Source organism: Drosophila suzukii, chromosome 2L (assembly GCF_043229965.1).
Source record: "Drosophila suzukii chromosome 2L, CBGP_Dsuzu_IsoJpt1.0, whole genome shotgun sequence".
NCBI classification, from domain to species: Eukaryota; Metazoa; Arthropoda; class Insecta; order Diptera; family Drosophilidae; genus Drosophila; species Drosophila suzukii.
In genome coordinates, this window is record NC_092080.1 from 14,347,549 (window position 1) to 14,371,775 (window position 24,227).

Sequence of the window (24,227 nt, forward strand, 5' to 3'; positions counted from 1 at the left end):
TGATTAGATTTAAAACAAAATATTTCAAATGGTATTTTTGTAAGTTTTCATATTTTTATATTAAAATTAATAATTTACTTATTATTGAAGATGTGAAAACTTGTGCTCCCATTTTGATTTGCATTAATCGAAATCATTTACCACCTTAAGATTATTTACCATTTTAAAAATAAAACACCTTTATTTTAATGTTATTTTGTGTGTTGTTTTTTTGTGGTTTTATTTTCGTTTGTAATTTCATTTAAACATTTTCTATAGTTACTAAAATTACTTATGCACTGTTTATTATTAATATTAGTTAAATATTATTGAAAATACATTAGTTGTTTTACGAAACAGCTTATAAACATCCTTGGTACATTTCGCATTTCTCTCTCTTGCCTTCCCGCTGCCGGATTTGTTGTCTCCCTCAATTTATCATGCATTTCGGAAATGTTTAAAAACTAACAAATAAGTCTAGATTTAGTTACAGTTTTCGTTTCTCACTTACTTAAAGTTCCCCACTTCTTTGCATTTATTTATTTATAATAATTTTGTGTTTCTTTTGCCATACAATTTACGAACTTAGACGTAGATGCTTTTGTTGTTGCTAATTCGATTTACAAGTTTGCCAAGTGCGTCTTTATAGTTTATCGCTACCCCTCGGATTTTATTTTCCCATATAATACACACGGATCAGTTTCTCATTTTGTTTTTGAATGCTTACGATCGTTTTTTTGCATTTTGAATGAAAATATATTCGTTTATTATGTATATATAAAAGTTATTTACAAATTTATGTTTAATGAAATTCCCTACTTGATGCGAAGTAACTGTTTTCCTTTTGTTATCATAATTTTTTTGTTTTCGTGTCAAAAATTATTGTAAAAACTTTTCAAGTGTGTGAGCATTTTTGTTTAGCTTACTTTAATTTAATTTTTTTTGTGTTTATTTTTTTTGAACTCAACAACAAAAGTGTATGTTACATAACGAAATGTGCAACTGAGCCGGATAGCCAGAGCCAGATTATCCCCAAAATGCCAACGGCCTACAGACTATTTTTTGGCACCGAATCAAACAGAATAAAATTAAATATACAGAATACAAATGAGTAGATTATAAAAAAACGGGCAAAAACAATTGCACAACCCCAAATACAGTCGAACTTCCCTAACTGGCTAAAAATATTGTTGAAATAAATTTCGAAAGTAACAACACATGGGCTCTTAAATTTTAGGTTTTTGTCTAAAACATTTTGAAATAAAATCGATACAAGAATGAATAAAATATTGTAAATGTTAAATATACTTGATGTGTGATTTGAAACGGAACTTTTCATCGAAATTAAATTTATTTCGGTTAATTTTTTCTAAGACAACTTTTCAAGCTAGTGAAGTTCGACTGTAGCTCCTTCCGATCCAGCTTCCTGCCACGCCCTTCTCCCTCTTGCTTTTTAGAGCACCGCATGCGAGGCGGGAGAAGCGGAGCCGGTTACCTTCTGGAGCATTTGCATGAGCTGCTCGGTGGCCGACTGACTGGACACCACTCCCACGCCCAAGCCCAGGACACCTGCACCACCGCCCACGGCGCCACCACCCCCAGCTCCAACACCCGATGGCGGCGAGGAGATCGATGTGCCCGCCGAGGCCGATGAGGAGGACGACGGGGTCAGCGCCAGTTTGGATTCTGGGAGCAACAAAAGAAGCTGGATTAGATTCGGTTCGATTGTCTACGGACTGCCCTGCATACTGTCATCGCTCTCCAGGTAGGTCACGTAGGAGTCGGTGCTGTCCGGATGGTGGTGCGAGGTGATACCGGAGTCCAGGCTGCTGCCTCCGGGCTGCTGGTTAGGCTGCTGGTTCTGGTGATTGTGCGGTCCGCCGGGGGGCGGTGGATGCTGGTGGGGAGGTCCTTGGCCAGGATGCGCGTGCGGATGCGGCGGCAGGATGGGCATCCCATTCAGGTCGTAGCCGTGCATCTGCGGGGGAAAGGGAAGAATGATGTTAGAATACATTCATGTCATTAAGGGATACTTAAAATAGTTATATATCTTAGCTCACTTAAACTTTTACACATTTAATTGATTTATGAGTAAATTAAAATCTGGTTTTGTGTTTTATTATCCTAACTAGTTAATAAAACTGCGACAGAACTACAACGTATTCAAAGTCATCTCTGTGATAACAACTCAACAACTCATTTATTATCCATTCGTCATCGTCTCAGGCATTCATTTATATGTACATATATTTTAGACATATTTTCAATAATTTTATTCCTCATTCATAATGAGTTGTAACCAGTTATGTATTGTATAAAATATTGGAATCTATAATATGCAAACTAGTTTGTAGTTAGGACTCACCTAATAAACAAACAAAACCCGTTGCTCATTATGATGTAAAATTGTTTACTCTTATATTCTACAAGCCATATGTCATTTATCCTTACCTGATTGACCAGCTGCTGAAATGCGGGCGTGTGGGTGTTGATCGCTCCATTGCTGTCGAGATCGGCGTGAAGGGCGAAGTCGCTTAAGGCTTTCCACGGCGGTTGATATGTCTGCACATCCAGACCCTGAAGGTTCAGAGGGGAGTCATGTCGAACCGGGGAGCTGGCGATCATGGGGATGCCCTGCATGGCGCCATAGCCCAACTTGCGACCCTCCTGAAATAATAATAAGTTGAAATTAGATTTCTTAAGTTATAATTTAATATAGGTGATGTTGTTACCTTCTCCTGCTGCATTTGCAGCTTCATCTGAATGGTCTTCTTCTTGTCCTTGCAGCGCTTGTTTTGGAACCACACGCGGATGACTCGCGGTGAAAGACTCGTCATCTCCACCAACTGCTCCTTCATGAGCGCATCAGGTCGCGGATTAGCATTGTAGCAGGTTCTAAAAGTAGAGAAAAATTAGTTTTTAACTATGTTTAAATATAAATTATCAAAGTTTTTAATATTTCATGTTTCGAAAATAATCACTTCGTTTTTCAAAGCTTATAAGCTTAAAATTCCTATAGGAACTATAACGATATAACCCAGCTTTAAATTCTTCAAATCCCTAAAACTAACCATAATATATTGTGTTAAAGTGGTGATACCTCTCTCAATCGAGTAAAATATCTTTGTAAAGAAAAAGTTAAAAAAAAATACAATCTATGTATAACATACACAGATTTGGTTATTGGCTATTGACTAGGATAGGTAGCTTAAGAAATTTTTGAAACGCTATTGACTTAAGGATACAATTTTGTATCAAGCTTTATAAAATTGTATTATAAAATTAAGTTCCTAGATAACATAACAATATTAAAAACTTTTAATTATATCTTATATCTAAATATCTTAAAGTACAGATTACTCACCTGAGCGTATGCAGCTGTTTCTCATTGAGCACGGTCCGAACTCGCGTTGGCTTGCCATCCGAGGGCCCCGAGGGTCGCTTTTCCCTAATACTTTTGTGTGAGCCCGATTCGCTGCCAGAATCTGCATGGAAATAGAAAGATACGTAGATATTCTATCAATTTGTTTGCTATTTTTGGCATAAAAAGAAACACTTTGAAGTGCCGTTGGGTAGATTGCTCGATTGGTCTTGGTTCTCTTGTTTCTATTTTATTTCTGTTCAACTACAATTGCACCCAAAAATATCGCCAAATACGGAGAGTTCGGAATTTGAAGATCAAAGGCGCACTAGTTTCCCTATTGGCATCGATCTCTGGTAATTAAGTCGTGTTTCACAACCCCCGAAACAAGGCGTTATCTAGTACAGATCGTACAGATCTATCGGTGATTTCTATCGAGGCGGTGTGTTTCTTTTGAAGGAATTTTCTCTCATTCAATTCTTATCGAGAGTTGCAAATTGCCAAAAACTATTACCCAAATTGGGTCAATTTCTGGTACCAAAATACGCGGTAAGAAATCAAATAAATTTTTTAAAAAGGTATTTCACATCTTTCTGCTTTCATAATGAGGCTGCAAATTTTTGCCAAATCTCCCACGGAAATTAACATATTTCTTCCAGTGCCGAACTTCAAAGAGTCGCGACCGCTGCGGTTTGGCAAACACTCGACCAGACTGCATGCCGTTTTCGAGTTGAACACAAACAAACAATCCGGCAAGTGGAACTATGAATGGTGCGCTATGCTATACGACTGGCTGATTGATCATACGACCCGTCGATCCGCCGATCCATCGATCCGTCGATCGAAGTCAGTCAAACAAAAGTCCGATTCCCAAGAAGTTGCTTGTCAATGTTTGCCCGCTTGAACGCATCGATGCAATGCGGAGTTTTTGTTTGCCCTGGCAGCTATTTTTTTTTTGTATTTCTTATTTGGAACCTTTTGCAAAATGATATGATGGTGGAGGGGGCAATAGGTGGGAGGATGGGGGGTACCGCCACACACGTTTGGCATCCATCGTTTGACATCGCCGCCCCATGTTGATAAGGTGCCTTTTTCCAACGACTTCAACGCCATTCCCTCGTTTTTCTCCGTTCTGGTTAAACAATGAGATTATGTTGACGATATGGTTTGACAATTGTCGTACATTGTTTGACGTTTGCCGATTTCTATTGACTCTGCTATATCACTTACAAGGATGTAACGCTGTTTTTCTAAGAACAAAACACGAGCACAGCGCTTTTGTTCGATGCCGAACTGTGTGCTTACGGGTTGTCCATACCCCAGTTGCATCTCCATTCCCGTTTCCATTCACAGAACCAGACCAATTTGGGCTAATTAGGATTGGCAATCTATTCGGTGGAAAGCGAGTTTGGAAAGGCGGGGGGAACACGAATGAGTTGACTTTTCGCCTGGGGGGAATTCAAATGGAGTGTCTTGCGACTTTGTAAGCTCCATAAAATATGGCACAGTATTGCAATTGCTGCGAATGGGAAGCTTTAAAGAAGAGTCCCATGTAGAAGATGGGAAACAGCTTTTTCTTTTATTTATAGCTTCAATTTGAACCCGTACTTTTCAGAAAATTTGTGATTTTTGTTAATTTTTCTTCAAGTTTGTACCCCAAGTAGTTCATTATCGCTGGTTCATCAAACTAGCAACTTTAATTCCTTTCAAGAACGAAATGTATTGTGTTACTTTCTAAAACAACAAAGCTGATGAATGAGCCTTAGAAGATGGCTAAAAATGTAATACAAAACAAGGAAGCAAACGAGAAAATATTTAGTTACACTGTCAACTGAAAGCGCAAACAATGGAGCATCCCCAGTTTGAAGAACCCTAGATAAAGGGTTGTTATAGTGAGCAAACAAATCCGAAACCCCTTCAAATCATGCCCCAAAAAGGAGGCTAAATCAAGGGTCAAAATCAAGGGCTAAAAGTGACACTCACCTGACATTGAACCCAATTCGCTGGAATGGTTGTTATTGCTAAGGTTGGTGTTGTTGTTGTTACTACTGCTAATATTGTTGTTGCTCTCCACCGACGAAGAAGTGAGGCTGCTCTGCGACGATTTCTCCAGCACATCGTGATCCTCCTTGCAATATAAAGCTCCGGCATCGCGTAACGCGAATTCATCACCTAAAATTCCAGGTAAACATTCGGTTATTTGTTGGGTAAACACAGGGGCGGGGGTATTGGGTTGTCGGTATTAAATAAATAAGTAATAAACTCACCTGGCAGCAATTGTCGCGCACACGCAGAGCATCGAAAACACTCGATGTGAAAGATTTTCGTTTTGGCCCGCATCACAAAGTCATTTTTGCTGAAGGAGTTGCCGCATTTATCACATTTTGTACCAAATAACCTGGAAAGAATTATATAAATATTTATAATATATGTTAATAATATGTATTTTGTATATTCTATATTTTCCTAAAAAAAATTTATCAAAGCTTTATTCACTTTTTAAAATGTTTTGAACTTTTTAATATACTGTATTGTCATTTTTCAACTTGTTTACAATATTAAAAGTTACTTTAATGTATATAAAATATTAACTATAATTAATTAATTAATTTATTTATGTATATAACTTGACCATCAATAAAATCAACAAATGAAAATCACTCTACATTTTTTATTGGACAAAATGGGATGACCAAAATCGAATAAAGATCCCATGATTAGTGCTTGTAAACAGCCTTGAATGAGTTCAGCGACGGAAGAATTTCAGAACTTCCGAGAGGGGGGTGTTCGTCGAGCTTGTTTATGGCTATAAAATAAAATTCTTTTGTCAGTGCCGACATCGATGACTGAGGCGAGTGTTCATCAATCATCTGAGCGTGCAGTGTGTGTGTGTGTGTGCGGTGTATGCTTGTGGAAAAGTGTTAATTTATAGCTTTGCACGTGTTAATCAATTATTCAAAGATTTGCATGGCAAATAGTTGCGACTTTGGTCGCCAGTCGCCGGTCGCCAGTTGCCGGCTTTACGATGGCAAAACAAAAAAGGCCCGAACCCGGCTTTTTATTGCACGTCATACATTTAGCGATGATGAAACCCCCTATAAGCCGATGGATTCTGCGGCTACTGGACCAGCTGTTGATTAGAACTCACTATCTGAGTGTCTGAGTATTCGAGTATTTGAGTATTTGCCTTTGTGTGTTGGCATCGGCGGGCTAATTGGCTGGGCCAACAAGCCTGGCCAACAACGAGGCCTAAACTAAACGTTTGCTACAAACGGACGCTACAATTGGAAGTGGAAAGGCCAAGCGCATGACATGGAGTGTGTGCCTAGGGCTGAGCAAATAGCTTTCAAATCGCTTGGGTTGAGTGGAAATTAGATAATGTCTCGCAGCTGCGGGGTTTCCTCGGCCCCAGCATATTCTAGTTTCAATGGGGTTTTCGGCTTAAAAGTAAACAAATTGAGACGTAGAGCTGGAGAAATGAATTCTATGCAGTATTACTGCCCCAAACTCACCTAACATAATCACGCTTGCAGTAGGTTTTGCCATCGCGCACAAAACACGTACAGCTTTCGTCCAGGAACTGCCTGCACTCCTGGCACTTCAGACACGCCGCATGCCACTCGAGATCGGGGGCAACGCGCAAGATATACTGATCGTGGATTTGGCCTCCACAGCCGACGCAGTGAGATAGCCGTTGTTTTTCTAAAAAATAAAATATATTATTTATTAATATCGTAGGTACAAATATATAATTTTTAAATTTTTTCAATGGAAACCTACTTATGACCTCGTGACACCTGCTAACCAGTTTCAAATATGCTTTCCAAAAATATTGAGTATGCAGTTAGGACCCAAAACAATTATATTTCCTTAAATTTTTTTAAGTGCTTATTTTACACGTGAGAAATTAAATACAAAATATGTTTTAAACAAAAAATAGAATAATTTTTTTTTTCCTATTTCATCTGAGTTAAAAATGTTCTTAAAAATAGAACGACATTTTTGAAGTTGAAAATATTTTAATTTTGCTCGAATCAAGTTGAAACTTTTTAGACCAGTAAGTAGTGTATACCTTTCAAAAAGTTAATAATCAAACTCAATTTAACTTTTCTCTTTTCACCATTTCGTGACTTACACGGTTTTTAAGAACGAATGTTCTCAATTCAAGAACAACGTACTTGAATAATTCTCTCTGTGCAACAGTGTTTGAGTACGAAAATATTTACCAGTTTCACCTAAAATGTTGAGTATATATGTATGGATTCAAAATCCAGCAAATATGTATATAAGAAATATTTCAGACTTGTTTTTTAAAAGTTGAAATATTTTATGGTAAACTAAATGTGAGCAATTATCCTTCACTATATTCTTTCTTACAATGTGATATTTTCTTATTTTTCAATTATCCCTCAAAACTAAAAACAAACTCGAAATGAATACCAAATAGATTTGTATTTGCCGACGGCCAATGTAACAGCCACCAGCTAACTTGTTTCCCCAACAACTTTTCCACCTTATTTTAATTTTAGCTTGACTCTGCAGTTTTATATTTTTTGGCCCAAACTTAAATTCATTTTGCCAATTATGCCTTTGGAAACGTAAACAAATAGCAAGTGAGACACCAAAGACGGCGCTAATTAACAAACTGTTATCAAATAATCCGAGTTTTCCCTGTTTACCCAAGTGCCGCACTCCCCGGAGTCCGTAGACTGCGATGGCAAAACTTTTGCTGCCAAAAAGTTTTTCCCTTTTTCGGATGGGTCTTCGGCGTTTTTCTAGGGGAGAAGCATTTGAAAAATTCATAAATCCTGGCCAAGCCAAGTGAAACGCAGCAGCCATTTTCAAGTATTTAAGTTGAACCATTTCCCTCCACTTCTTCTCGTGCTTTATTGCCTTTTTCCTTACTTTTTCTTTTTGCCAAACTTTAGCTGGCAAAGAAATGGAGAGAAAAAATCAATGCAATCATTGCCACATTATGTACTTGCCACACCCTCCCCGCCCCCCATTTTCCGACTATGTGCTGCTGTAATCCTTGGCAAAGAGGCAACAAAAAAAAAATGAAGGAAAACTTTTTCCCGGCTGCTGTTGAAAAATTAAGAAAAACTTTGACGCGCGTTTAGCACGTTTTAAATGTTTCGTTGCCCCACACACACACACATTCGGAAAAAATCGCAAACACACACATTCGTGCACAGATAAAATCTGTATCTGTTGCCTTGCTTGTATCTTTGTATCTTTAAACGTGGCCGCGTATCTGAGTATTTCTTTTTTTTTTGGGGAGTGGTTAGGGGCAGATGAAGGGGCGGTAAGGGGCGGTGAGGGGCGGCTGGGGGTCTGAGGGGGCGGGGCTGGGGGCCCAGGGTGTGTGTATATATATCTGGCGTATCTTTCGCACTCGCTGTAGCTACACATGAATTATTTATAAAGGCGGAGCAGACAAGTTGCTGCTGCCGTTGTTGTTCTTATTGTTGCTGTTCCCTCTGTATATTCTTTTCCTTATTTTTTCCGCCAATTTTTGTAGGTTTATATTTTTTCTTATACCCTCTAATAAGGCAGTAATATTATGGCAATCAGTTGGCTGAGATTAAATTGGGAAGTATTACAATTATTTTTAATTGTTAGTTAATTTTTTTTGGGAATTTTACCCTGATTTTTTTGATTTAAGATTAAATTGAAATAACTTTCATTAAAGTTTAATATTTAAATTTAAGAAGAAAGGCTAAATTGTTCGATAAAATATTTATTTTTCAATAACTATTAATTTAACATTCATTTTTTGGAATGCCTTATAAAATAATCGAGAGATAAATGTGTTATTATTGAACTAATAAGCTTACAAGTAAAACATTTTTTAATGGATCTCAAAAACGTTGTTTATATGGTTTGATATCATTTTTATTTGAGAAACTATCTTTTTTAAATTTATTAATAGTTTTTTTTTATTTTGTAAGATATTTGCTTTAGTTTAGTATCTCAATTAATATTCAATATATTTTTGGCAATATATTTTAAGGGTATTTTGTAGGTGCTTCTTTTATATGAGGAACTATCTCGTTTAAATTTGTTTATAATATATTTGTAAAATATTTACTTTAATTTAGTATCTTAATTAATATTTAATATATTTTTGGCAATATATTTTTAGGGTATTTTGTAGCTGCTTCAAATTTCTCAGAGGACAAACCATCGTACTTGGCTTGAATTTGTTGCTCTTCAAGCTCCAAGTACATGGGATTCGTATTCGTTTTCGGATTCGGATTCAGACAGGCGGACAAACTGACAGATGGACGGAATGAGGGGCTGACAAACGGACGGACTGCCGGCATTTACTTCCATGTTTCAGCCTCCAATTGCTGCGAGTCTTTTGCTTTTCTTTTTCCCTCGGCTTGGGGGCATGTGCGCTTTTTTCTTGTTTTTCTCTGTATATCTTTTGCCTTCAAAATGTTGCCATATAATGCTACCCTATATGGACATGTGAGTGCGCGTGTTTTTTTTTTGGGGAGCCACCATTTTTGCCATCTTTTATTTTTTTTTGGCAGCTTCTTTTGTTGTGCGTTCCTTTGACCAGTATTTTTTCCTCCTTTGGAGTTTTGTATGTGAATTTCTGTGTGATTTTGAGATCAATGTGTGTGTGTGTTGTTCTGCTTGCTCCTGTATTTTTGGGCCGAGAGACAGGGATTGGAGCTGCTGTTGCTTTAATGATCCTGCGCAGTTCGTTTTCATTTTTCTTTTGGCACCCACGGATACGCACACACACAGATACACGCACGCACACAGCCGCAGCCATTATGGCTGTAATGGGAATTTAAGCGCAACTCCTGCGCCTGTGTGTTGCTTTTCCGTTTGGGGGGGTTTTTCCGCTTTTGTGGCGTATCTTTTGCATGTTATGTTGCCATTTTGTTGGCTCCTCACCACCCACTCAAAGCCCACACCACCCTCCACCCCCTTTATTTTCCTGGGGGTTGACGCGCCGCGGTTCTTTTATTTCTTTTTTGGGATTTTTCAGTGCGGCACACATTGGACCAAAATGCAATTTTGTCTCGTGTTGTCGTCTATGAATTTTTCGACTGTGTCGGCGGTTTCGCTCGGTGAGTGAAATGTGGGGTGATGTGGGGTTAAGGCGGGGCAGTGTGGGGCACTGGGGGGTTAATGCGTGGTAAAGGGGCTGTGGCACATGCGGCAACTGCGGCTTTTTCACTTTTAACGAGGAAAACGCTTCGCAAGCTGCGTGTTTGCCATTTTCGCCTGTCACTTCTGTTCCTTCCTCATTCATTCACTTTTTGCTTGTTTTTCCCAAACCAACTCTATATCTTTTCCATTTAAATAACGAAACATTTTCCACTCTGACTGACTCTATGTCAGCACTAGCACTTGATCTTGGTGGGCATGTTCACGTTTTCATGCTGAAAGGTGTTCAAGTTTTTAATGGCCGCACCTTTTTGGCCATTGCTCTTGACCTCCGCAACCTTTTTGTGAGTTGCATATGATGTAATTGGATGTCGATTGGAAAAACCGTGTTTTTTTCTTGTCGTGGGGGTTCTGTGGGAATTTAGACAGTTGGTCTCTAACTGGGTTCCTTGTCATGAACTTTATTCGCTCAAATAAAAAAGGGAGTGAAACAATTTCAATGAAGGTGTAGAAAATTTATAAGTTGGTCAATTTAAACCTTAGTTATAAGTAATTGTTAATCCTTGTAAGTCTATTAATTGTGTTTAGTTTACAGAAAAGTCTAAATCAATAATAAAGTTGAAATATTGCTTAAATAACAATAACCAAATCATTTCTTGTTCCTTATGTATTTACTTTCCACACTCTCTCTGTTTTGTTTAAACTTCCAGACTCATGGTAAAAGCATCGTGCGCAATTAAAAGTATCTTTATCTTAAGTACACGAGTAAGGTTTCGTGTCTTTGATGGATTGATAGAAGTGGTTGGCTTTGATTTGTACTTGATCTATTGATCTCTGGGAAATTGATGGCTAAGCAATAAACATATCAAGGAATTCGTGCCAAGAAACGCCCACCGAGAAGTGAATTAAAGATAGTGGAAGTCCCTGGGTCTTCTCTCTCGCTCCCTCCTTGCTACCCATCTCTTTCGCTGTCTCTTATCAATGTCGGCAATCTTTCAAAGGCCACAGAAAAGGGGGGCTGAAAATGAGGGAACAAGTAAAATTGCAGTCAAATCAACTCGGGCTACTTCACAGATACAGATACAACAGCACGCACGCTCACAGATACAGATACATTGCAATGGCTGCCCAGCATCTTCGTTTCTACTCTTTTATTTCCTCTTTTAAAGGTTTTTTTTTTTGCTTTCTTACTGTTGCTGTTGCTCGACAAGGGGCAACATGCAAAATGCAAAGCATCGATAAGATACGTTTTGGCCAGGCTCTTCGCTCTTGGCCACAAAACGCAAATGAGGGGCGAAAAAATTATGGAAGCTCCGCCGGATATGGGCGCGATTTCAAAAGCCACTACTGTTTGTGTCTTTGCACAGGGGCGGGGGTTATGGCAGGGGTGAAGGGGGCCAGGGCACCCTTTGATTTATGGCATATTTGTTATAAGGTAAATACAAAGCGCAGTCACACAGCGAGTAACGCTTTTCAGTGGGATAGCAAGTGCCGCTTCTTTTTTTCGGACTTAACTAGGAATTTCACATGATCATAAATGAAGGTGGGAGTACACCGAGAGAAATCCACCTAAACTAAGCTGCATTTTTTTTATTTATATAAGGAATAGAAAAAATATTCGGACTATTGGAGTAATATCTCTTAAAATTATCATAAAAATTCGAACTAAAAGGAAGATATTCAGAGACCTGTTGCAAAATGTATTAAAATATAGCTACTTTATTCTTTCTTTAAAAACCTAGTTCTTAGTGCGAAACTGAGGAAAGAAACCAGCTCGTGACTTCTTGGAAAATTTGTCATTTTTCCTGGAAGCTGTTGTGGGATTGGGATTCCTTTAGGAGCTGAGGTAGAGGTTCATTCATTTGTCGTTGGTTTTATACTTCGTGTTACCTGTGAAACGATTTAAAAAATTAATGATGACAGGCGGCGAGGACGAATCTTCGGAACACGTGCCCCTCTGGATGTTCCTGTATTCTTTCCTTCTTTCTCTCCTCTGGCTGGACAATTCGAATTCACATTTTGACAGACTCATCAATTTTGTAGATACGAAAGCGAGAGCAGGACAGAGATTGGAATTGGAATGGTTGAAGGGAAGGGAAGGGCAGTGGGGCTTTTGGCCACTGATTAGGCCATGTTTTGTTGGCCAGGCTATTGTCTTTCGAGCGTGGGCTGAACAATCCCTGGTTTCCCTCTCATTCCAACGACTTCAAAGGAAGTTTTGCGGTCTGTGATTTGTTTGTCCTCGAGACTTTGATACCTTCAATTGTGTCTGTAGTTTTGGGAATTTTGCATCTCTGGCTCTGACTTAAGTTGGCTTAATTAAGTGCAGTTGTGCAGTTGCTTTGACAATGGACAACATTATCTTAATTCAGCCAGTGGCAGAGAGTTCGTCAGGGTAAAAAGGTCTGAATACCCGACTAAATTATCTCGATCGATATTTTGTGTATACATATATCTTTCTCGCTCTGTCTGGGTACGAATTTGCCTAATTAATTACACAAAACGCAAAACACAATAACAATGAGGGGTTAATAGAAGCTGAGATTTGAATTTGGCTTGGGTGGAGGTCAAAAATAAGGGAGAAAATTTAGATAACTCTAGATGGGTGGCTTAACGAAGCAATTAGAATTAGAACTAAGAACACAACTAACTTTAATAATTAACAAGGTATGATTATTGCATGAAAGAGATGATACTTGTAGTGTAAGTTAAATGCTGCCAGAAATATATTGGTATTATTCCTATATATAGCTAGATAGGTATTTAGGTAAGTACTTAAGAGTTGTTTTTTTCACTTTCGATTTTTAATGTAAAAATATACCTTTTTAAACAGAGTACATATTTTTAAAATGTTGTCTACAGACGTATTATCATAATCATGTTTAATATGATCTAAAGAGTTATTATTTATTTCTTCCATATTTTTTTAAAATTTATTAACTTATTTTCGTGTCACGCTGCCATCCCCAAAATGGTATGTGTAACCCAGCAAGCGCAGCCAATAACTGATCAATGCAAACTGACTCTTCTGCTCAAATATGCATATAAAAAAGAATCAACAACGCGGAGAAGAAGGGGTTCAGACGACCGAACAACCAAAAGAAGCCGCCGCCAGGCAATCACTTTGAAGTGTTTGATTTTCGAATTGGCCGTCGCAGTTAACTGAATACGTCTGTTGTGGCTGTTTTGGTTTTTGTTGGTGCTGGTGGTGCTGCTGCTGCCGCTGCTGATGATGCCGCTATTGGCGGTGGTGTTGGCTGTCGTTTTATTGAAGCCAAATTTGAATACTCGACAAGGGGAGATGCCATCGGGCGGCTGCTGAAGGCGCGACATCAAAGAGTGCCTGGACTCAAAATGGACATGGGCCTGCAACAATTTATGCCACATCCCCACTCCGGCGAGCGAGACAGCTCGATGTTGCTGCCGTGCCTGTGGATGTTGCTGTTGCTGTTGCCGTTGGTGTTGCTGCTGCTGCTGCTGTGTGCTGTTGCATGTTGCAAGCTGGCCGAAGAACGGAAATGATTCATTCATTTTTTGTGTGTCGGCGGCTGGAAACAAAATGCCGATGTGCCCGAGAATCGAGACTTGAATCTTGGTTCTCTTCTATACACTCAAAGAAAATAGAGACTAAATCAGAAAGCAACGTTCTTATAAAATAATATTTAATTTTATTTTCAAAATTTGTAAACTATTTATCACAAATCCAGACCAATAATAATAAAAATAATAATGATAACTTTAATATTCAGGAGGAAAATTGATTTCAGTCACTATTAATTATTATAATAATAATGGTAGAAGTAAGAAAAAACCGATATTTTTATTAAGATACTCTACTGTGATTTTTTTAGTTTGGATGTTGGTTATGAATTTTTTATAAATGAGAAATCTATCACTTAAATGATAATAATATTTAAACTATTCTGAATTGTACAATGATAAACGAGTCGCAAAGATGGTCAAAAACTTAGCATTTTCAGAAATTCTTTATGATTCTAGTTAAATTTTTTTTAAGTGCATTCTCATCCCTGTTTTCCCATCCCCTTGCCCCTCTTCTGCTGCATGTCGCCGACAGATGACAAGAACCGATAGTGTCTTTTTTTCGTTTGAGCCTCGGCTGCAGCCAGAATCGCAGCGTCTGGGGCTTCTCTTTGGGCCCGGTTAAGTGATGATCATGATGGGTTATTAGGCAGGTTGCGTTGACAACGCATTTGTCTTTCGATGGGGACGCCGACGCAGGATTCTCGGCCAGCGATAAGCGGGCGACATTTATTTATGGTGTTTTAACACAAGGCGCCCCCTCTCAGAAAACAAAAAGTAAAGTAAAGTGAAAAATAAAAAAAACAACCGCACCTCGGTCAAAGGAGAAAGCCCAGGCACAGCCGTCATTTCAAAGTGTCAAATTAATGTCAGTAATGAACAAAAAAATCTCCTCAAAAATCCGACATTGATTTGACTGCAATTAAAGAGAGCCGCACACAAAGAAAAATCTCTGAATAAAAAACCACTTGGGGGAAAACTGCGTTTCCTAATGCAGTTTAGCCTTTTTTGTACAAAACGGGTTTGTGGTAACAAATTGTTTAATTCATTTGATTGTTGATTTTCCTAGTGACCATTTTAGTTTTTTTTTCGCCAACAGCGATTTTGCATTTTTTGCGCATAATTTTGTTTGCATTTTTTTTTACATACCCAATTCGATTTGCATATCCATATTTTGCCATTTTAATTTGTCTAATTTTTTATGGCTTTTGGTTTATCATAAATTGCTTTCGGCTTTTGGCTAATTAGAATGTGTGCGATTTGACCACATTTTTGCATTGCTGATGTTGTTTTTGGCCCGCTTTTGTTGCTGCCTTTGGTCGTTGCCTCTTCTCGGTTATTTTTGTGTAAATATTTGACCTGATGCGTGTGAACTTTAACAATTTTTATGCTTTATTTGTCGCAAATATTGCGCAAACATGACAACACCAAAAGGTGGACCTTCCTCCTTCACCACCTTACCAACTCCTTGCCCGGACATTCTGGTTTTGTTTGCCTTTTGGCCAAGTTCTCAGTGTTTTCCTTCTTTTTTTTTTGGTTGTTACTGCGCATGCGTGCACCTTTTGCACTCGAACATTGTCGCTGGTTGTAGTTGTTCCTGTAGTTGTTGGAGGTGTTGTTCTGGCAGTTGTTCTTGTTCCAGATCTACCTATTTATTTTTTTACAATGCCGCTTTCGACTTGAATAAGGCCGCTGTTTCCTATTAATTTCGTTTTGGGAGAAAAATTCCTTTCATTTTTACCATGAATATGTGACAAACTAAGCTTTATCAATATTTTTTTGTTGTGATGCTAAACAAATATTCCTGGAAATACATTGTTTTCGATTTTGTAGATGGGAATTTCAAAATGATTCAAAAAAAATTTAATAATACATAACTAAAAAAAATCTAAATTAATATTTTTTTGGAAAAGGATCCTTAACCAAATTCTAAATTTATTTACTGACACACATATTTAAATGTTTATTTGTTTATTCTTTGTTAAAACCACCTCTTGAGATTGCAGAAGAGTGCCAAAGGCTTATGTGATTTTATGACTTTGCCCTTTTGGAAATTCCTGCTCGGAACTCCCACATTTGAGGTGTGTCCCAGTCAGAACCGAAATCAAAGCCACCTTACATATATCTAGCTGGATGCAGCAACACCGTTATAAAAACTTAAGACCTCATTAAAAGACGCCGCCTGCTTTATGGCACTCGAAGATCGAGTTGCCCATTTAACGCGTTGCCCGAATGCCCAAGCCCATTTTCCCCTCCAAAATTGCTGGGGTCCTGATGCCATAGAGTATTTAAAACCCCGGCCGATTACGCACACGCAACTCCAGAAAAAAGAAAATAAGAGAAAAATATCCAAGACCGCCGACCGCCAAAGGCTTTGGGCCCGTGTTCATGCAAATTTTTAACTTCATTTCGGCTTCGTTTTGTTAATTAATTTATATTATTTTATTTGGGTGTCGTATACGCAAGCACACACACATAGCCTGCATCTCTCGGCTTCTCAGTTTCTCAGTTTCTCCGTTTCTGTCTCTGTGTTCCAGTTGGAGAGCCTCGAACGACAAATTTATATTTAATGAGCTTCATAAAATTTGAATTTCAAAGGAGCCTTGCACCGCAGCGGCATGTTTCGATACGAGAGACCCCAGTCGAGAGACCAGAGACCACAGACCTGAAGACCGGAGATCAACTTGGACTGCAATCAATGCGATTGCAGGTCCGAAATGGAGGATTGAGAGGATTCCGATTCTGAATCCGATTCCGATTCCTGCCGACCTGGCTGCGTTCCAATAAATTGCTCGGTTTTATGGCATTTTAAGTAGGCTGCTTTATGGCCCTCCATCTCGTCCCTCGTATTCCCACATTCCCCGACTATCCCGGACTAGTTGCGAATCGGGTTCGGGTTTGAGGTCTTGAGACTGAGGACTCGATCCCTCTCTCTACATCTCCCTAACCGCATGATTCACTTGCTGATCTGTGTGGTCGGCCAGGGAAGATGTATTACCCGTGGTCTACCCACTTTTAGGCGGCGACAAAACGCTCGCCGCCAACTTCCTCATAAATTAAAGAAAAATACAAAATAAAGGCGGGCAGTCATTGAGAGATCTGCAAACTCATCGACTTGTTTGGTCGGTTTTTTCAACTGGGCTGGTAGGCAACAATTCAATTTGACATAATGAGCTACATTTTGTTTACAGCGGCATACGCATGGGTGCCAGTTACCAGTTGGATTTATGTAGTGGGAGGCATTAAGATATGATTGGTGTGCTAATATTTTCAAGACTCTTTAAAATTTCAATAAAAATGTCTTTTCACCATACAAGAGTAGAGAGTTCTTAGTTCAACAAAAGTTTTAAGACAATATTTATCTAAAATGATTATAGAATTCCTATTTATCAAGGAATAAATTCCTTGAACATTAACAATTGGTCGTACTAAAATTGGTTTATGGTAAGTGAAAATTACAAATTATAATAATAAACTAAATTTTTTAATAGAGAATACTAGAGTTCCAAGTTGTATAAAAGTTTAAAAGAATTTAAGTTTAAAGACAATATTTATTTAAAATTATTATAGGATACCTTTTTATCAGGGAAAAAGTTCCTTGAATATTAACAATTGGTGGTACTAAAATTGGTTTTTGGTAAGAAAAATTCTAAATAATAATAATAGAATAATATTTTGTAATGGAAATTACTTGTAAGACTTTATCTGCAAAGTAAAAACTGTTTTTATAATATTTAATTAGATGTTCTTATGTTAGTTCAACACATTTTTAAGAATAAAGGCTAACAGCTCCTAATTGAAGATTTCTGCCTACTCAGAAATTGATTTTGATGTGATCTAGTTTAAGAAGTGTTATGATTTCCTGCGTTTGGGGCAGCCACAGAAACCAACGGTGTTTTGGCCGTAAAATAGAGGCAGCAACTTGTTTGGCCTGTTTCCCAGCCTCTTCCCTCTCTTTCGACCCCCGGCAACTTTGTCTCTTTCTGTCTGGCCGTGTGGCAACATTTCAATTTGACATAATGAGCCGCAAGCCCGAGTTGCAGGTAGAGATGTTTAAGATGGCTTAGTGGGACCGACATAACCATATACCATTATACCATCCATCCACCGGGATATGGTATGCCGTCAAAATATTGTCAGGTAACTAACGGTAATTGCGGCTGCGGCTACCGTCTGGCGACGTGTCCGCCTTAAGTCCCAATCCCTAATATCTATATATGTATTTATAATATGAACATATACCATAACCAAAAACGCTGAATGAGTCGCCCCGTGGCGCGACATTCGAAATTGGTCTCGCCTTTTCGAGACCGGGGTTTTCGGATTCATAAGTCTGGACCTCAGCGGGCGGTCCAACCTGTTGAAGCGGCCACTTGACATTGAGTGGAGTGGCCCTAAATGAACAAACAAGATGGATCTGGTACACCCCCGAAATGTAATGGGATATGGCCACTACTACTACTACTACTGCTCTTCAATTTTGATCCCGATTTTTTTCTTTTTTGGATGGATTATGCAATCTGCTCAAGTGGCGTCTGGGACTCTGATTCTCTTACGTCTTCACTGACGCCAGCGGCAAGTATTTGAAGTCCACACTTTATAGAACTCACATAAAAGTTTGTTTTTCTAGACAGCCTCTCCACTTCTGGCCGCGCTCTGTTTTTTAGGGGTCTTACCTAAGGCTCTTTTTATTGTCTTTCATGCTTAATTAGTCATTAAAACAAGGGTTATAAAAGTGACACTCATAAAGGCAGCGGCTAGAGTGGGTATGGGGTATGGGCCAGAATAAAGCTTTAAAAACGACGCCATTAAAGTGGCCACCGCATTGCATGCAACACGCCAAAATGCCACACGGGGGATATATCCCGGTTGCACCTGAGCTGCCGCCTCACACTTAGGGATATACACATATAAATGGATGGTAGTACGTATATATATCCCTATTATATATGTAGTTGGCCAGGTGTCATATGGCGCAGCGGGTGCTCCACCGAAAATCCCAGCGGGAAATGCAAAACGCTCGCTGGTCTTAATGAGCGCCTGGAGAGAGGCACGAGTTTTCCCCCACTCACTCTTGACTTTTCCGGGCTCCTCCTGGTTTTCCAATCCTCACGCGATAAACGGGCGTGGCCCGTCAGTTGTTCTTTTATTTTCTGTTTGGTTAACTCCCAACTAATTTTTGGCCTGCACATTTATCAGTTCTCCGCTTCCCTGGGTTCTCTCGGCGATTTCCCCAGTTGAAATTTAATATTTTTTTCTCCGGCCGAGCAAACAGTAGCCGCCTCTTACCTTGACAAGCTGCTGACACCTTGAGTGAACTTTATAAAAAAAAAATGTGAGAGAAAAAAAAAAACAACACCGAGAATTCAAAAATTTTAATTGCACTTTAATAGGCAGGCGGCTGCTTTAATATGCCCAATTCCATGGGGCGCGGGGCTTTAAGAATATCTTGAAATGCATTAATTAGGTTAGAGAGCTTCGACGGAGTCACTGGGCCTTAAATAACATTTCAGTTAAAAATACCACGGCATGGAATATTTTGCATTAAATGGAGAGCACTTTAAGCAGGTCGAGGCTTTGCAATCACATCGATACTTAAAGTTTGGGCCTTCCATTTCCCGTAAATTGTTCATAAAAATGCAAGTTTAAGGTCTTCAATTTTTGGGTCAATCGAAAAATTGTTTTTGAATATGAAATTATATGCAATATTTATGATTAAATTGATGGAGTAGTGGTTAAATAAAAAGGAAAATATATATATACATACAGATTACAATCCCCATAATAGTATTCTTTCTAATAAACTTGCTTTCCCATGATTATCACGCTTCCTTCCCTTTTTAGCTAATCAGCTAATCAGACCTCCAATAAAGCTGTTTTTATTTGGCTCATCGGGCAAGCGGAAATTCCAGACATAATTCCCTAATTTCTCAACTCAGCGAGCTGTTAATTAATGCGAAACTCCAAACTGAATTGAGAGTATACCTGATCGGAGTCTGGGAGTTATTTTGATATCTGCCAACTGTCTTCTAGACCAGGTTGAGAGGCACACAGACACAAATTTCAAACGATGCTGGGCATATCAAGGGCGGGGGACTGGAGGTGACACAAGGCGCAGGCGCACAGCTGTCTTGGGTCCGAAATCTCAGGTACGGGCCAAAAACTCCGGCCATAACATAACATATTGATCTAGTGCCGGGGACTGAAGTGCAAAATCAGATAAGCTTTGGGATTTACGTTTCTGTCTGCTCTGCCTTTTTGGGTCTTTGGGTTCAGCTCGGGAATTTATTGATTGCGCCTAAATAACTTTATCACACCCCAAGCAGCAGCAGGGATTCCGAAATAAAACTCACCGGAAACGGGAAGGCAAATGAAAAAAATGTCAGCCAGGGACAACAGGAATTTGGATAGGAACTCGTAAAATATAGATAACGTCTGTCTGCCATTGGCTAACTAATGGGTGTGGCCTCCTCTGACGTCAGCATTGCCTCAATGTTTTTAAAAAAGGGTTTTGGGTTGAAGCGGAAAAAATCTATAACTTCCGTATGACTATGAAGGTACGTTTGCTTAGATCACCAAAATTATCATTATCCCTTGAAAATGCCAATATAAATTAATTTAAAACTTAAGAGTCTGTAGCATAATAAAACAAATCTTATGCTATGACGATCCAAACAAATATTCAATCAATTTTTAACCTTAACCCAGTGATACTACCGATGCTTTATTACCAGACTATCAAAATACTATACAATAACAATACCGAATTCCATAAAAATACGATCGAAGCACATTTAGAATGGTCATATAATTAATTTTATGGCACACCAAACCGAATCTCGTTACGAATACGAAACCTCTTTTCCTTTCACTGACGTTTCAGCAACTCTATAAATAAACAAGAGATCTGTGATCTATGGCTAACTAACCAGCCCCATCTGAAAGCTCGGTTCCATTCTCTTCGGTGTTCGCCGACAACTTAACCTTATATGGCCGGCGATTGACACTTTACAAATTATTTCAAAAATTATTTCAACTTTTTCGTGCATTGGCTAAACATTTGCCCAATCAATTTTTCACAATTAACTTCGAAAGGTTTTTGTTTATACATCGAAAATACAAATTAGCATACGATGAGTTGGGTTGGCGAGCAATTTAAATGGAATTAATATAAATTAGATTAGGGAACATGTACAAGGTAAAACTCCATGCTTCCCCCCACCGTTTTTATTCAAATTTTTAGCTAATTGGTAAACTATAAAAATAAAAATCGTTTGGTTTTTATGGCCGCAAATAATTGTCAATTTTTTATGGTCTTCAACATAAAGTTGTACAATTTTATGGCCACCACGAACATGAAAAACCGAAACTAGTTCAACGCCACGATGTATGCAACGATTTGCGGCTTAATTTTCTATAGAGCACAGAGAGTAAACAAAACTTCAGATGGCGATTTCTTTTTGTTTCTACTATATTTAATTAATTTAACGACTACTTGAGAAGTTAGCAACGACATGTTGACTGGAGGCCTGGGTCTGCGACATGGAAAACTCATTAATATGTTTACAGCGCTCAAAAAATCAACAAACAAACAAAACTCGCCTCGGAATCGAGTGAACTAACAAAAGAGAGAGGAGCTGGCAGATACTAGAAGGGAAAACAAAAATTACAAAAATTGTTTTCATTTCAAATATCAACTTGAAGCTACAAAAACTCTAACTTAAAGTTTTGTTAGCCAACACACACAGAAACTAAGCACACAGAAACTTTTCACAAAGTTTTCAAATTAAAATGTTCGGGCATTAAATATTTAGCATCGTTTCACGGCCGACAAGTAATTTGAATTTAAATTACAATTACAAAATTTGGATGCAATTTAAATGTTTTACATTGGCATGGAAATGCTTACTTTGCATTATTCCTGCCTCATTTATAATTTAATTTTCCCCGAACCATTGGATTTGTGCTTATGATTATGATTTTTCATGTTTTCCTCTTTTTTCCCCGTTTTTTGTTGGGCCTTTTTGTGCTCTGCGGTCGTTCGTTTGGTTAGACAACTGTCAGCCAAAACATTTGTCACAATTTAGCATACGAAATATAATTTGAATAAAATATATTCATACTTCTGTCACACACAGAAAACATTTTTTAATGACACTCTTGGTTTATGAATTTATAAAATGCATTTTTGGTTAACAAACTTTTGTCTAGTTAAAAACTTTGTCACATTATCGCATGGGATACATTTTTGATCACTTTCAGCTCGCTTTTTTCGTGCAATTGCTTGGCCGCGCGCTTAATTGCCCAACATTAAAGTGTCATTCAACCGTTAATTGGCTTTTATATTATATGTAAGGTGTGCTTAAAATAAAATAAGGCTATAATTTAAAAGTTATTGCTGAACAATAACAAAAAATGACAGGTCGAGATTGGGTCTAAGCCCATTACAAAAGTTGCAGCGACTGTTACTCAAAAAGATCTGGACTTTAAGATATAGCCGCAGAAAGTCGTTTAGTATATAAAACTTATCGCCCAATTTGACACTGGAATTGCACATTAAAAATTATTTATTGGTTAATTTTTCTTATTATTATTTTTCCGTTTTTAATTGTTTATATCTCAGTCCACCTCTCCTGTATCTCGTTATAAGGTTTATTTTTCAGCCTTGTCCACATGACATCCATTGGCAAAATAAAAAGATTTCAAGGCAAGAAAGAGTTCAGTGCGTGCCTAACCTTTTTAATGGTTTTCGTATAAAAATAACTTTAACCTTCATTACAAATAAACTTGGCTAACAGTTCAAGATTTTTCAGTTCGGAACCTTTGCATCTAAGCCTTGATCTTTGATATCTGGTATCTCTGGGTTTTCAGAGTGACCAAAACTAGTTTACAATTATTATTTTTATGCAAGCATTTTGTTAGCCCGGCTTTTACCTATTTTATGTGCTTTTAATGTCTAAAAACGGGATTTCTTTATTTATTTTCTATATTTACGCATCCAGAAAGTTACAGCTCAGTGACTATAATGGGCTTCACTTTTTTTAATGACTATTTAATTTGGCAATTTTTATTTGGAGACTACGGCAATAGCCATAAATAAGTCATTAACTGCATTAAATAGCTTTATTAGCGGAAAATGATTCGACACTCATGCTTGATCTATCTAATGATGTTAATTCGGTTTTAATATAGATAGGGCTTGGTAAAAAACTGAGGGTTGTGGATACTGATGCTTAATAGCCAATTTATTAGAAACATATTATATCTTTGCTTTTGCTCGCACATCCAAATCCAAATATCAAAAAAGTTATGGTTCGAAAAAAGGTAATCATAATTAACTAAGAGAATACAATAGTAATAACAAAGGTACAAGGGTGAAAAAAATACAGCCAACTATTGAACGCTCACAAAGGTATTTAAACTAAACAATCGTATCTAAAAGATACAAAGGACCCATCTCCTAACTATAGAGATGCATTCCTTTGTTTACTCCAAAGAATGTCCCTGGTAAATGATCGTGTTATCTCAAGTATTAAATATCTTTCTTTGGCAAGGATTTAAGCCCCGTTCGAAATCGGAAAGTAAGCCCCTGGATTTCGGTACTCACTTATCACATCGTGTCCATGACAATCCAAATCCAGGTGATGGTTCATCACCAGCGATGGCTGTAATCCAGTTTGATTGTGGTTGTGATTGTGCAACGGTAGCTGGTGAGCCAAATGGCCACCAATCTCTGCCATTACCATATATTTGGCTGACAGGACACTCGGCGAAGCACACTCGAGATTTTTTGTGGGTTAGGGATCTTGAGAGCGAGCGCTTTTGGGTGCCAGACTCAAGAAGTTTCCGGCATTGAGCGTGGATATATTTATGTAAGGCACTTGTACGGTGTTATTTATTCCATGAAGTTTTGCTTTGAATCAACTCAATTATGAACGCGGCACAGAACACAGAACTGGGGTTTTTTCGGTGAATTTACGGATTATTACGTGTAGATCCTGGCCTATCCACGCGTTTTCTTCGTAAGGGATATTCCGAGGGATTTAAGAGTCTCGCATCCGAAAAGGCGACGGCAACGGCAACGAGTCGATGGATGTGGTTCGCGAAACGACGGCTATGTGGCAGCGATAGCGATAGCGATGACGACAACCGACCAACGACGATGTCTGGCGTACAAACATGCTCACTGCACGGAGACTGCTGAACGACTAAACCGGTC

The 24,227-nt window shown here is 38.4% G+C and overlaps 1 protein-coding gene across 1 annotated transcript; it reads right to left on the reverse strand.

Moving 5' to 3' along the window:
• Positions 1-179: 179 nt before the first annotated feature.
• tup (LIM1_Isl and LIM2_Isl domain-containing protein tup) lies at positions 180-24,227 on the reverse strand. The gene is made up of 9 exons (XM_017070194.4): positions 23,616-24,227; positions 6,853-7,042; positions 5,608-5,738; positions 5,324-5,512; positions 3,344-3,464; positions 2,712-2,874; positions 2,431-2,646; positions 1,729-1,957; positions 180-1,665 (listed from the first exon to the last, which is right to left on the reverse strand). Exons 1-9 carry the CDS (start codon positions 23,752-23,754, stop codon positions 1,433-1,435), a joined length of 1,611 nt encoding a protein of 536 aa, XP_016925683.1. The 5' UTR covers positions 23,755-24,227; the 3' UTR covers positions 180-1,432.

Coding starts and splice junctions, on each gene's coding strand:
- tup (XM_017070194.4), bottom strand. CDS start 23,754: ATGGTAATGGCAGAGATTGGTGGCCATTTGGCTCACCAGCTACCGTTG. Junction 5,739..6,852: donor TGCAAGCGTGATTATGTTAG/GTGAGTTTGGGG, acceptor AATTCTTTCCAG/GTTATTTGGTACAAAATGTG. Junction 5,513..5,607: donor TGCGCGACAATTGCTGCCAG/GTGAGTTTATTA, acceptor CTGGAATTTTAG/GTGATGAATTCGCGTTACGC.